The sequence below is a fragment of the Nerophis lumbriciformis genome, linkage group LG13 (assembly GCF_033978685.3).
Source record: "Nerophis lumbriciformis linkage group LG13, RoL_Nlum_v2.1, whole genome shotgun sequence".
NCBI lineage: Eukaryota > Metazoa > Chordata > Actinopteri > Syngnathiformes > Syngnathidae > Nerophis > Nerophis lumbriciformis.
The window spans coordinates 22,690,834-22,705,133 of NC_084560.2; the positions used below are offsets into that span (position 1 = coordinate 22,690,834).

Below are 14,300 nucleotides of genomic sequence, written 5' to 3' on the forward strand. Positions count from 1 at the left end.
TTTATTTTACCTAAAAATAAATATATTTATTAACTAAAAAAAAAAAATAATAATAATACATTTTTACTATATTTTGCTAAAAACATCAAAATTGTATTTTTATTTTTATTTTTTTGTGACTCCTTATTACATCCAGCCATAGAATTATACATTAAAATAAACATATTTGAAATAATTGATTTTAAATTATCATAATAATTAATTTCAAATGACCATATTTAATTATTAAAATAATTGCTTGTTTATCAACAACTTTAGCATTTTATTCATTACATTTTGAAACTCTCAGAAGCCAAGTTATGTTATATTCCTTAATATTTATGCAAGTTTGAAGTATCAATTATCTAAACACAGTTTTGTTTGCATATTTTCAGGATATTATATATATATATATATATATATATATATATATATATATATATATATATATATATATATATATGAAATACTTGACTTGGTGAATTCTAGCAGTCAATATACTCCTCCCCTCTTAACCACGCCCCGCCCCCGCCCCCGACCACGCCCCCACACCCCACCTCCCGAAATCAGAGGTCTCAAGGTTGGCAAGTATGCTGTACAGTAATCTATTTATTTATATCTGCACCTTATTGCTCTTTTATCCTGCACTAAAACGAGCTAATGCAACAAAATTTCATTTTTATCTGTACTGTAAAGTTCAAATTTGAATGACAATAAAAGGAAGTCTAAGTCTAAGTATGGGCCGCTAGTACTCAGTTGTAATACGCCTTTTCACCATTTGTGGCAGTAATGATAATCTAATTAAAACAGAAGAAGTCTGGAGCCAAAATCATAGAGAAGTTTCTTAATGGGGAACTGCACTTTTTTGGGGAATTTTATGAAAGACATGATGACGGATGGATTTTTTTTAATGCATTCTAACTATTAAATACATTTGATCAAACGTCCGCTTACAATGGAGCCTTGGGTAGCTGTTCAATTCTGCCCATAGAGCCCTTAAAAACATCCGAACACCTCCATTAGGGTTTTATATACATGATGTAAATTTATATGTAATGTAGTAATGGTCACATTTATAATAACATTTTGTATTTACGTATTTTGATAATTATAAGCATACACGGCGCATTAATTTAAAAAACGCTATACGTTTGCTTTTTTTTCCTTCATCACTGATTTCTGCTCACTGCAGACTGTATGTGGGATGTGGGGTTGGCTTATAATAACAATATCACCAATACTTGGTTAATATTCAAGTCACAAAATTTACTATGCTTTCAAGTTTAACCACAAAAAAATTAAGTGTCTGAAGTGTCTAATGAGATGAGTGGGAAGTTATTCTCTGAAATAGGAGATGACGAAGAAGCTCACCGATGTTCCATCCTCCATGTTGAACTGGTACGTAATGGTAGGCGGAGGGTAGATGGGCTGGGTGAAGTTGCCCAGCAGGTGCCGCACCTCATCAGACACGTATTTCAAGCAGATGCCCTCACTTGGTCCCGCCTGTACCCGGTTTTTAATGACAAACACCTTCCTCTTCTGACAGCAGGACCTGTGGACCCGTTGGGCCAGCTTGCGGAGGAAGAAGCAACTGGGCAGCTTTTTGTAGAGGTCACACAGTGTGTTCTCGCTCTGCAGGAACTCCCCTAGATTCACGCCGTTCTCCAGCAGGAGACTCACAAACTGGGGCTTGTTGCCTGCCAGGGCCGAGAACATGGCCCAATGGAGGGCATCGGACTGGGATGGAGAACAAAGCACTTTTTTTTAGGGTTTTAAGTTTGTCATAGAAAATGCATCACATGGACAAAGATAAGACCTTCTGGAAGAAAGTTCTGTGGTCAGATGAAACAAAAATTTAGCTGTTTGGCCACAATACCCAGCGATATGTTTGGAGGAGAAAAGGTGAGGCCTTTAATCCCAGAAACACCATCCCTACCGTCAAGCATGGTGGTGGTAGAATTATGCTCTGGGACTGATTTGCTGCCAATGGAACTGGTGCTTTAAATGGGACAATGAAAAAGGAGGATTACCTCCAAATTGTTCAGGACAACCTAAAATCGGTTGGGTCTTGGGCGCAGTTGGGTGTTCCAACAAGACAATGACCCCAAACACATGTCAAAAGTGGTATAGGAATGGCTAAATCAGGCTAAAATGAAGGTTTTAGAATGGCCTTCCCAAAGTCCTGACTTAAATGTGTGGACAATGCTGAAGAAACAAGTCCATGTCAGAAAACCAACAAATTTACCTGAACTGCACCAATTTTGTCAAGACGAGTGGTCAAAAATTCAACCAGAAGCTTGTGGATAGCTACCAAAAGTGCCTTATTGCAGTGAAACTTGCCAAGAGACATGTAACCAAATATTAACATTGCTGTATGTATACTTTTGACTCAGCACAATTTCATTAGACCCATAATAAATTCATAAAAGAACCAAACTTCATGAATGTTTTTTGTGACCAACAAGTATGTGCTCCAATCACTCTATCACAAACAAATAAGAGTTGTAGAAATGATTGGAAACTCAAGACAGCCATGACATTATGTTCTTTACAAGTGGATGTAAACTTTTGATCGTGACTGTATGTTCTGTTATGATCCGCTGCCCGGATCATATTTTTTGTTTACTTTTTCAAGATACTTGTGTTTTTGGTTAGTTTTGGACTCCTTGAGGACCTGTTTTGTACACCTGAGTTTGTTGCCATGGCTGCTTATTATTTTCACCTGCCGCGTTTGTTCCCGACACGCACCTGTTTGTCATCACTGACATTATTATTTAAGTCTGTCCTCCCTGTCATTCGTTCTGGCTTCGTAGTTTGTTTTCGTGCAACAGTTGACGACTTTTGTTCCGGTGTTGTACCGAAATCTGTTACCCATCAGAATTTGTGACTCCAGGGGGCGATGTTCCCATGGCGTTTGTTTGATGGTTAAACGGCAAGCCCAAAGAGGAGGCGAAGAAGAACGCTTGCGTAAATGGCGTAAACTATCGTTGTCAGAATTTCAGCATTAATAAATTACACATATTCTGGAAATCAATGATTTACTTTCATTATAGTATGAGTCCATTGTATCAGCTGTTGATTCTCTCTCACACACATACATTTTCCGGATTAAAAGCTATCATGGAATGAAACATCAGTTGTCAGAATTTCAGCATTAATAAATTACACATATTCTGGAAATCAATTACTTATTTTCATTATAGTATGAGTCCATTGTATCAGCTGTTGATTCTCTCTCACACACATACATTTTCCAATATAGATAAGGCTATACATGCACATGCGGTTGTTCTGTTTGTTATGGCTGTATGTTCCATATTCTTAAACCAGTCACCTAAATTACAATTTCCTGCCCTTTTTACATCCCCCCTCCCTTCATCTCCATTCACTTTTTCTTATTTGGACCCCCAGAATCAGGACGCACTAGGGTTACATTTTCCGATAAGCCCGTCGGCGTTTTGCCCAGCCAATTAGGCGTAAATTTATGGCATTTCACACTATTAACAGGAGGTGGCGCCTTACCAAGGTACTTGAAACATTTGGCTTTATCCAGTTTGAAGCCCACCTTCTAATTTATTAGCGGATTTTGACTCCAATCTAAATCATGGAATCAAGCACCTATAGAGAATTGTTGGAATACCTTACCGAAGGGAAAGTACCACCAAATTCCAAAAAATACGAGCGCTTCAACCTGAAAAGAAAAGCGGCAAACTACATTGTGGAAGGCAAGTTATGGTACCTAGCATCGCACTTGATGACCACCCCAACAAATGCCAAATTGTCTCAAGAGGTTCAACGACTTAGTATTATTAGAACAAAATGTGATGGTGTTAATGTATTTAAAGAAAAACAGAGCATTCCCTTTCTAAATTTACAGTTTTACATTATACTAACTACAGCATAATTCAATCCAATCCAATCCAATCCACTTTATTTATATAGCACATTTAAACAACAAAATGTTTCCTAAGTGCTGCACAACAATATTAAAAACAACATTCAAATACTATCTTGAGCTCCACCAATGACTGAATAAAAAAATAAAAATAAATACATATAAAACCAATATAAAAACAATATAAAATAAATATGATTAAAAACGATTTTAAGGGTGAAACCAATTAAAACAGTAAATAGAAATCAAAATGTTAAAACACAGAGGGCAACAGTGTTCAGTGTTTGTAGATTTTCATACTTAAGATGGACTCTCACCTAGCACGAGAATGCGGCGCAACTTTACTCAGGTGCATAAATGGTGTCTGAAATTGTACATCTTTTAACCTAAATCCATGGAAAATTGAAGAAAACGTGAAAGTAATGTTAATTTCCTTTTTTTGTTCCAAAAAACCCTTTCTGTATATTTTGGGTTGATGGCAGTTCTATGCCTCATCGGATATTGACCCTTTGAGGCCGTGCCCATATCCTCTGAGTTGATTGTGTGATGGATAAGATATTTTTTGTCGCGGATTTACTCATGTGTTTTGTTTTTTTGATAAATAAACGGTCTCGGAGCCATGTTTTCATTTTATTAATTTAATAGTCTAAGAGTAAATCTTAATATACATAGATCCTTCATGAATGAATATACACTGCCCCCACGCCATTTGTGAGTTTTGCATTTAATTTGTATTGAATTAGGCCGCTCACTTTGTTAGGTGTGAGCACAGCAAGTAAAGCATTGAAATTTCTACAATAAACAAATACCATTGCTGCAATCTCTGGATTTCAAATCAGAGATATTTGTATTTCACTGTATTACTTTTCATTGTAAAAAATAAGCTTTCAATTAATGCTTTGATTTGTCATAGATGGCAAGCTATATTACCTCCGCCACAAAGGATCGGCCAAAGAGCTGAAAGTTAAAGTGGTGTGTGGGGCAGCTGAAGCAGATGCCATATTTAGAGAGTTCCACTCAAGTGACATTGGTGCACATTGTGGCCAGATCAAAACAAGGGATGCAATTTCCAAGAGATGTTACTGGCCCTCCATGACATGTGACATTGAAAAATGGGTAAGATTTGGTTTTTCCTCATTTTTGCCTTTACAACATGCCTTGCCTGTCTTACTGAAAGGTACTGCTGCCTTGTCAGAAATAAATGGAATACAGTCCATCATTTTATTTATGAAGGGCACTTATGACTGTCCACTTTGAAGGACAGTCTGCTGGCTTGTCATAAAAACATTAAAAATAATAGAGCAATTTAAAAAAAAATCTGAATGTCAAACAATTCAGATATTTTGGCCTTCATTGCTGAAATAAACAATTTGATTCCCAAGTATATATCAAAGAGTCTTTACCATTTTGGCCTATATACCCCATTCCCCTTTGTCAAACAATTAAATAACATACTCTGCACATACCCATACTGACATAACTTTTAAGCCGTTAAATATTTTGTATTGATCAATGTTTTCAATCAATCAATCTTTATTTATATAGCCCTAAATCACAAGTGTCTCAAAGGGCTGTTTTCTATACTCAGGTGTCTGAATGCACATCCTGTCAACAGAAGGGCAGGGTTGACCTAAAGGCAGGCACAGAGTACAAGCCAATCAAGGTGAACTTCACCTTTTGCATTTTAATTACACAGCATGTATCCTTGGCGACAGGTGGGGTGGCTAGCACTGCAATCTCCCATGAAAAGGTGGCCCTATTCAAACTCTGGCAGGGATAAGGCCTCGCTGTTTATAGGTCAATCATTTGAGACTACCAAAGTCAAACTAGTTGTGAAGAATATGCAAATGTTGCCTAAATTTTCATGTCCCCGAACCATTGCCTCATAGCAGCTATAATTGTCCATGTGTTGGTGTGAGTTTTTGTGTGTTTACTCCACGCTAACATTGATCTCCACTCTTCTCTTCAAGACCAAATGCCCCTTTGAGCTGGTCGGAATGGACCTCATAGGCAGGCTGGTGAAGACCAAGACAGGCAACCAATACATTTGTGTGATGGTAGATTACTGCACCAGATGGGCACAGGCATATGCCCTAAAATTGTTATCGGCTTATCTGACAGTGAGGAAATAGAAGTGAAGCTCTATGATTTTTCTGAATATTCACAGGCCATTTATCCAGCAGAGCAGCGGAGTCTCGTGCTTGACTTATTAGGCAACGCTCGCTCTAAAGTCCCCAAGTGTTTGGAGTCCACCAGGTAACAGCTGTTTCTTTCATAAGTCAAAAGCTCCCAGGCTTCCAAAATACTGTGGAGGTAAAGGGTGGATGATGGTAGCTGTAGGAGGATGAGATAGGGGGAGCTGCTTTACAGGCACAACGCAAGGGATTAAGGATGTGTCACGCCTGTAGAGCAGCTGCCCCTATCTCATCCTCCTACAGCTACCATCAACCATCCCTTACTTTCACACACATCCACAATACCTGAATTTAATTTGATGTGTATATTATATGAAGGTCTTTCATGCGACAGAGGAATGTTGCACTACCAAAGTGGTCTGCAAACACAGTGCCTCACAGTCTACAAAAAGACAGTACCTCCTGTGGGATATTTGTATTGAAAGTAAGTTCATTTCAAATTTGCTTGAATGATTACTTAATACATCATCTATATCTGACAAACAATTGCAATGGATTTTACGTGCATTTCCAGAAAGCTTTATTAAATATCAATCAAGGGACAAGATAGAATATATATTGAGGGGCATACATTTTTTCAGACTAATTGAGCTTGTATTAATTCACCATCACTTTGTCTATCACTCAATCCTAGTATGCTGAAAAGGTGTTGGCAGAGGAGGCACCCATTTTCGATAATTCTGACCAGGCGGTGGAGGCATATCGGATGCATGTTGAAAAAACGCTCCTCAAGGAAACTGGTGTGTACTTTTAAAACAAATTTCCAATGAAACTACTGGGATTAGCAAGGTGTCCCTCAATGTTACAAATGGAAGAATCGGCGTGCTGTGTTTTCACATCCTTTCGTACGTCACAAAGAAAATCAGGTTTTCTTTGTGAAAATCTCTTGCAGATGATCTCAGTGAGCTCTGCCACTGCTGCGGAGGGGAGGAGATTGGTGGGAGCCCCAAAAGTGATACCACTGACTGGGTAAGATATCTTGATAAGAAAACAAACAATATTTTCCCTTGCCACATTTGTTTAACATCAGCCACTGAAAGAAGCCAATTGATATTGATATACTGATATTGATTTATATCAATAAATATAATTTATTTAATCAATTTACATATTGATTTACATTGAATTGATACACTTGACCAAATGCATTAATTTCAGATCCAGTGCGAGCGGTGCGGGCGATGGTACCACAGCTTGTGTGTGGGAAACCCCAAGGAGGAGGGATATAGTTGTGATGCATGCCAGGAACATACCATGTTAATTTCTGTATTAGAAAATAAGTTATGATTGTATGTTGCATTTGAATTCCAAAATTTATTGTAAAAAAAAAAGGTTTCTGTTTAGCTCTGTTTCTGCTTAGTTTAGTTTGATGGTTAGGGTATATGTATTTTAATAAAAATCTGTATTATAAATGCTGAAAGATGCAGTGAAGTAAGGTCTCGAAATCTGACGGCCAAGTCACAGTTTATCAGAAAATGTAACCCTAGTGCGTCCTGATTCTGGGGGTCCAAATGAGAAAAAGTGAATGGAGATGAAGGGAGGGGGGTGTAAAAAGGGCAGGAAATAGTAATTGAGGTTCCTGGCTTAAGAGTAGGGAACATACAGTAAGGTCTCGAAATCTGACGGCCAAGTCACAGCTTATCGGAAAATGTAACCCTAGTGCGTCCTGATTCTGGGGGTCCAAATGAGAAAAAGTGAATGGAGATGAAGGGAGGGGGGTGTAAAAAGGGCAGGAAATTGTAATTTAGGTGATTGGTTTAAGAATAGGGAACATACAGTAAGGTCTCGAAATCTGACGGCCAAGTCACAGTTTATCAGAAAATGTAACCCTAGTGCGTCCTGATTCTGGGGGTCCAAATGAGAAAAAGTGAATGGAGATGAAGGGAGGGGGGTGTAAAAAGGGCAGGAAATAGTAATTGAGGTTCCTGGCTTAAGAATAAGGAACATACAGTAAGGTCTCGAAATCTGACGGCCAAGTCACAGTTTATCGGAAAATGTAACCCTAGTGCGTCCTGATTCTGGGAGTCCAAATGAGAAAAAGTGAATGGAGATGAAGGGAGGGGGGTGTAAAAAGGGCAGGAAATAGTAATTGAGGTTCCTGGCTTAAGAATAAGGAACATACAGTAAGGTCTCGAAATCTGACGGCCAAGTCACAGTTTATCGGAAAATGTAACCCTAGTGCGCGATTCTGGGGGTCCAAATGAGAAAAAGTGAATGGAGATGAAGGGAGGGGGGTGTAAAAAGGGCAGGAAATTGTAATTTAGGTGACTGGTTTAAGAATAGGGAACATACAGCCATAACAAACAGAACAACCGCATGTGCATGTATAGCCTTATCTATATTGGAAAATGTATGTGTGTGAGAGAATCAACAGCTGATACAATGGACTCATACTATAATGAAAGTAAGTCATTGATTTCCAGAATATGTGTAATTTATTAATGCTGAAATTCTGACAACTGACGTTTCAGCATTAAGGATAGTTTACGCCATTTACGCAAGCGTCCTTCTTCTCCTCCTCTTTGGGTTTGCCGTTTAACCATCAAACAAACGCCATGGGAACATCGCCCCCTGGAGTCACAAATTCTGATGGGTAACAGATTTCGGTACAACACCGGCTCTGTACCTGTTAGCTTCCACGCTAAACTCCTTTTTTTTTACCTTCTAACTCCCATGCTAGCTCTTTTAGTTTTTTGCCTTATGTGCTATGAGCACCCTTTTCTTTTTTCCAGTATAAGTTATTATTAAATAAATACTTTCTTACCTGCACGCTGTGTCTGACGCCCGTCTGCATTCCTGAGAGAACGAACCCCGCATCACAATGCGCCCCGGTCGTCACAGTACGAAGCCAGCAAAAAGTTATTTCGCATCGGGCCTGACGGAGGTGGATGAAGAAGGTGCGTGGATGGTCCTCCGAGCGATGGAGGCAGAGACGCTCCGCTGCAATCCAGATGAGGAGATGATATGGGGACCTGGAGGTGTTCTGGTCCCGATCGACTCCATCTGGCCCGGGGAGGTCCTCTCTCAGCCCGCTCGCACGCGTCAGCGAAGGCGGAAGTCGCACAAGACGGCTTCAGCTCGCGACAGAGACGCGCCACCCCCGCAATTCTTCCCTCCGGAACACAGCCAAGCAGCCCAGGATTCCCCTCCGCCGATGTTTGGTAATCCCATCACTCACTTTGCCAAACAGTTCACTGATTGGGCTGTCAGTCAGCTGGAGACCCGCGCGGATGACGTCATCCCGTCCACTGGTGATGACGTCATAGACGAAGACATTTTTTTAAATTCAGTCAATTCTTTCTGTCAGCCGCCTCCAAATGACTTTAATTCAACAATTAAATACTATCAGGACATTTTTGTTAATTATAAGTCTAGTCAGTACCAGTCACATTCTGGTTTTCAAGCCCCACCCCCTATGGCTCAAGCTCCGCCCACTCTGTTTTCTCCCTCTTGGTCGTCCCTACAGTCCACTATTGAAGAGCAGAATAGACAATTTGGACAATCAAAAGGGGAGGAGCCTACCCACCTCCTCACCTCCTCCCTCCCACCCCTAAAGACTGTTCCAGACTGCTCAAGACGCGTCTGGGATCCGCTTCTTGAGGGGGGGGGGCTAGTACTGGGTGCTTTGCTAGTGGGCGGGCACAGTTGCGCCCAGCCAAGCCCAAACCTCCATGCCGGCCTCCGCCACCAGACCTTCGGCATGCTAAGCCGCAACCCCCGGCCAGGCCACCTCCGCCAAAGTCACGCCCAGCACCTGCTCCAAGGCTGGTTCTCGCACCAGCACCGAATCCAAGTCTGGTTTCCGCACCAGCACCTGTTTCCACGGCAACGACAACGACAGTCCGGACGCCTGCCACTCTGACGCCACCATCAACCCTGGTGGTCCTGCAAACACCATCCTCTCCACCTCCTGCTCCATCGCTGCAAAGCACACGAGACCCCGCAGAGACCGACCAAGTAAAAAGGGCATTGCACCAACAGGCCAAACAACTTGGACAACAGGAGGAACAGTTTGGCGTTCTTGGGGCTTGCGTCAATGCCATGGCGGAACGCCAAGACGCCCGCCTTGATGTTTTGAAGAGACAGCTGGGCAGTATTCTCACCGCGCTGCAGGTGATGATTCCCCCCACGGCCAACCCAGCAGCCCAGCTGAGACATCCACCACTCGCAGATACTCCGTTGCCTGATTCGTCCTTGGCTCCGCCCACGCCGACAGACGAGCCGCCTGCTCCGCCTCTGGCTCCGCCCACGCCGACAGACGAGCCGCCTGCTCCGCCTCTGGCTCCGCCCACGCCGACAGACGAGCCGCCTGCTCCGCCCACGCCGACAGACGAGCCGCCTGCTCCGCCTCTGGCTCCGCCCACGCCGACGGCGCCTCCTGCTTCCATGGCGACGACGCCTCCTGCTTCCATGGCGACGACGCCTCCTGCTTCCATGGCGACGACGCCTCCTGCTTCCATGGCGACGACGCCTCCTGCTTCCACGGCGACGACGCCTCCTGCTTCCACGGCGACGACGCCTCCTGCTTCCACGGCGACGACGCCTCCTGTTTCCACGGCGACGACGACGCCTCCTGTTTCCACGGCGACGACGACGCCTCCTGTTTCCACGGCGACGGCGACGCCTCCTGTTTCCACGGCGACGACGACGCCTCCTGCTTCCACGGCGACGACGACGCCTCCTGCTTCCACGGCGACGACGACGCCTCCTGTTTCCACGGCGACGACGACACCTCCTGTTTCCACGGCGACGACGACGCTTCCTGTTTCCACGGCGACGACGACGCTTCCTGTTTCCACGGCGACGACTACGCTTCCTGTTTCCACGGCGACGACGACGACGACGCTTCCTCCTGCTTCCACGGCGACGACGACGCTTCCTCCTGCTTCCACGGCGAGGTCTGCTCTCTCCTCGTCGTCTCAGCGACCTCTGGTGTTCTGGCGGCGCAAGCGGCGCTCTCGGAGGTTAGAGTATGGACGCCAGTGGCGCAAACAGCAGCAACACCCGAGACGTAGTCGCAGAACTCTCCGGCTGCTGAACTTCTGGCGCCACTCACGCCCACCTTCTCGGCAGCCACAAATGTGGCCTTTCCGTGGTCGTCCGCCTCGCCTCCGGCAGCGGCGTTCCATTCGCCGCCGCCACCTGACTCGTCCCCGGTGGATTCGGGGACATGTGACCTGGCGACCCTCCGCCAAATCCTCCCTCCACCCTCCCTGGACTCTTGAACTTTGTTATAGTTGGGGGGGTTTTAGTTTTTCAAGGGGACATCTGGAATCTGTCCCTTAAGGGGGGGGTACTGTTATGATCCGCTGCCCGGATCATATTTTTTGTTTACGTTTTCAAGATACTTGTGTTTTTGGTTAGTTTTGGACTCCTTGAGGACCTGTTTTGTACACCTGAGTTTGTTGCCATGGCTGCTTATTATTTTCACCTGCCGCGTTTGTTCCCGACACGCACCTGTTTGTCATCACTGACATTATTATTTAAGTCTGTCCTCCCTGTCATTCGTTCTGGCTTCGTAGTTTGTTTTCGTGCAACAGTTGACGACTTTTGTTCCGGCTCTGTACCTGTTAGCTTCCACGCTAAACTCCTTTTTTTTTACCTTCTAGCTCCCATGCTAGCTCATTTAGTTTTTTGCCTTATGTGCTATGAGCACCCTTTTCTTTTTTCCAGTATAAGTTATTATTAAATAAATACTTTCTTACCTGCACGCTGTGTCTGACGCCCGTCTGCATTCCTGAGAGAACGAACCCCGCATCACAATGCGCCCCGGTCGTCACATGTTCATACTTTATTTTTATTTTTATTGATGCTAGCATAAAAGGGTACTAGTGGACAAATGTGATAATAATGTGTTTTAATACACGCTGGAAAGCGGTACACACATCTCTGTCGTGATGGCTGCTCAGCACAATTCGGCTAATTTTCCAGTCACGGTTCATTAGCATTCACCAGCAACTGCTACTAACCACAGGAGTCTGTTGACTGACCTTCCATTGGCTTTCGTCGGTGAATATCTCAGTGGTGGCTATGTCCACTCGGTTCCAGACGATAGCCAGCTCCAACTGCCTCCTCCAGCCCTCTACGTTTTGTGACTCACTGGCCCTAGAAGCTACAGAAGAAGTTGCAGTGTATCAACAGAACATTGGTGACACATGATACAAAATTAGAGAAATATATATATTTTGAAACAGCCTTTTAAACATTTATACATTTCTTTCTGTAAGCGCACTCCATTAAAACTATGTCTAAATGGGGTTGGAGGGCCCTGATAATTTCATCAGCTAATTTACATAACTGTCCATGGCGCATGTCCATAATTTTTTTTTATTTAAAAGGTTATGTGTATACATTTGTGGTGAAAAGTTTACATAAACTTGTAAAGAACATAATGTCATGGCAGTCTTGAGTTTCCAATACTTTCTACAACTTTTTTGTGATAGAGTGATTGGAGCACATACTTGTTGGTCACAAAAAACATTCATGAAGTTTGGTTCTTTTATGAATTTATTATGGGTCTACTGAAAATGTGACCAAATCTGCTGGGTCAAAAGTATACATACAGCAAAAAATCTAACTATGCAATGAAATAGATCCTTTTACTTTATAAAAAAGACTTGTCGAGTGATATCAAGGATTCCCAGACTTATCGAACTATCTTGTGCTCCAGACATCATTTTACACGACCTAACAGATGGAAACTTGGAAAAGCATGGAGGTCTAAAACTTATTTCTGTGTGGCCGGGTCAGATAAATCTTGCATCATTGATGCTTGGGTAAGGTTGCATTTCATGATTTAACTTCGTGTCAACAGCCATATATGTTGCCTTGTTGCTGTTGCACGCTCTTTTTACGAGTACGCGTGTTTTTCCCTGTCTTTTTCAAAATATAACTATAAATGTCAACATTGTGTAAGTGCTGAAAGCTTCATTTATGACTGCTGCCTTTGGGAAAAACTTAAAGTTGCAACATTTACAGAGATGCCAACTTTCCAATACACCGTTTATCCCGCCCTCTCACGACTTCTCGTACGGAATGATTGAATTGCGTACGTACGTAACATATGGACGTGCATTAGCTTTGGGTGTTGTTGGCTAATAATAGCAATTTGGATAGCTAGCGTTAGCTGTCATTGAATGTATATTTTGTCGTAACAACAACACGACTGCAAATGTGAGAGCATTTCAGTAGTGTGTATGAGAGTGTTTCAGTAGTGTGTGTGAGAGAAAAAAACATTTCAGTTGTTTATGTGAGACCATTTCAGTCGTGTATGTAAGAAGTAATTCTGAATAATGTCCCTAACGGCCCCTCATAGCAAATAGTTTGTTGCTTCTCTTGGACTGGTTTTGCATGTGTGCACGCGCTCCCTGCGCGTACGAGACCAGGTGAGTGACCGCTGTAAACACCTATCATTTTATTTGGGCTGTTAAAAAGGTTTTGTTACATAAACTTTGTAAATGTGAAAAATATAAACATTTGTCAAAAAAATTTGTTCTGTTAAACCACGAATGGTAACATGCGCTAGACGGTGGTGTTCTTTTTATATTTTTTGCTTTAAATAAAAATGTGAGTTAGGAAGTTTGAAACAACACCTTCAACTCTTTTAGGTTTTGATCACATTTGCTTTCTTAAACTTGCCGAGTTGGTGATTTACAAAACACTGGTAGCAAAAATGTGTTTTAAGGAATACAAAGATAATACCTAAATGGGAAACACTAAACGGTAAAAGTATATCAAACAAACTTTTATACGAAGTGATCATGGCAAACTTGTGCGTTGTTCCGCTCCATTGGACTGGAGTGTGTGCCACTTTTCTCGTCGTTTTTTTCGTAAAATATTGCACTCTTCCGCCCTTCTTGATTACCTCTTAAGGAACTCTGAAGAAATGTTTATTCTTTTTGCAATTTGAACGGTTTGTTCAGCTGAAAACAACGCAATCATAGGGCATTTTTCTTTGAGATGGTCTAAATGGGGCCTCATACCCATTGAGAACAGACGCTGGCTGGACCACCACACGTATTTAATGAGCACGACATTAAGTCATGTAAGTGCAAGCAATAATACCTACTCAGTGGCCTAGTGGTTAGAGTGTCCGCCCTGAGATCGGTAGGTTGTGAGTTCAAACCCCGGCCGAGTCATACCAAAGGCTATAAAAATGGGACCCTGCTTGGCACTCAGCATCAAGGGTTGGAATTGGGGGTTAAATCACCAAAATGATTCCCGGGCGCGGC

At 42.6% G+C, this 14,300-nt stretch overlaps 1 protein-coding gene across 1 annotated transcript in view; it reads right to left on the reverse strand.

Moving 5' to 3' along the window:
- Positions 1-11,470: 11,470 nt before the first annotated feature.
- The window catches only part of LOC133613734 (transient receptor potential cation channel subfamily M member 2-like), a 36,127-nt gene continuing 33,297 nt past the window's right edge, over positions 11,471-14,300 (reverse strand). The window contains exon 10 of the mRNA XM_061971492.1: positions 11,471-12,181. Coding sequence (XP_061827476.1) covers positions 12,018-12,181 — 164 coding nt within the window. The 3' untranslated portion in view covers positions 11,471-12,017. The remainder of the gene's footprint in view (positions 12,182-14,300) is intronic.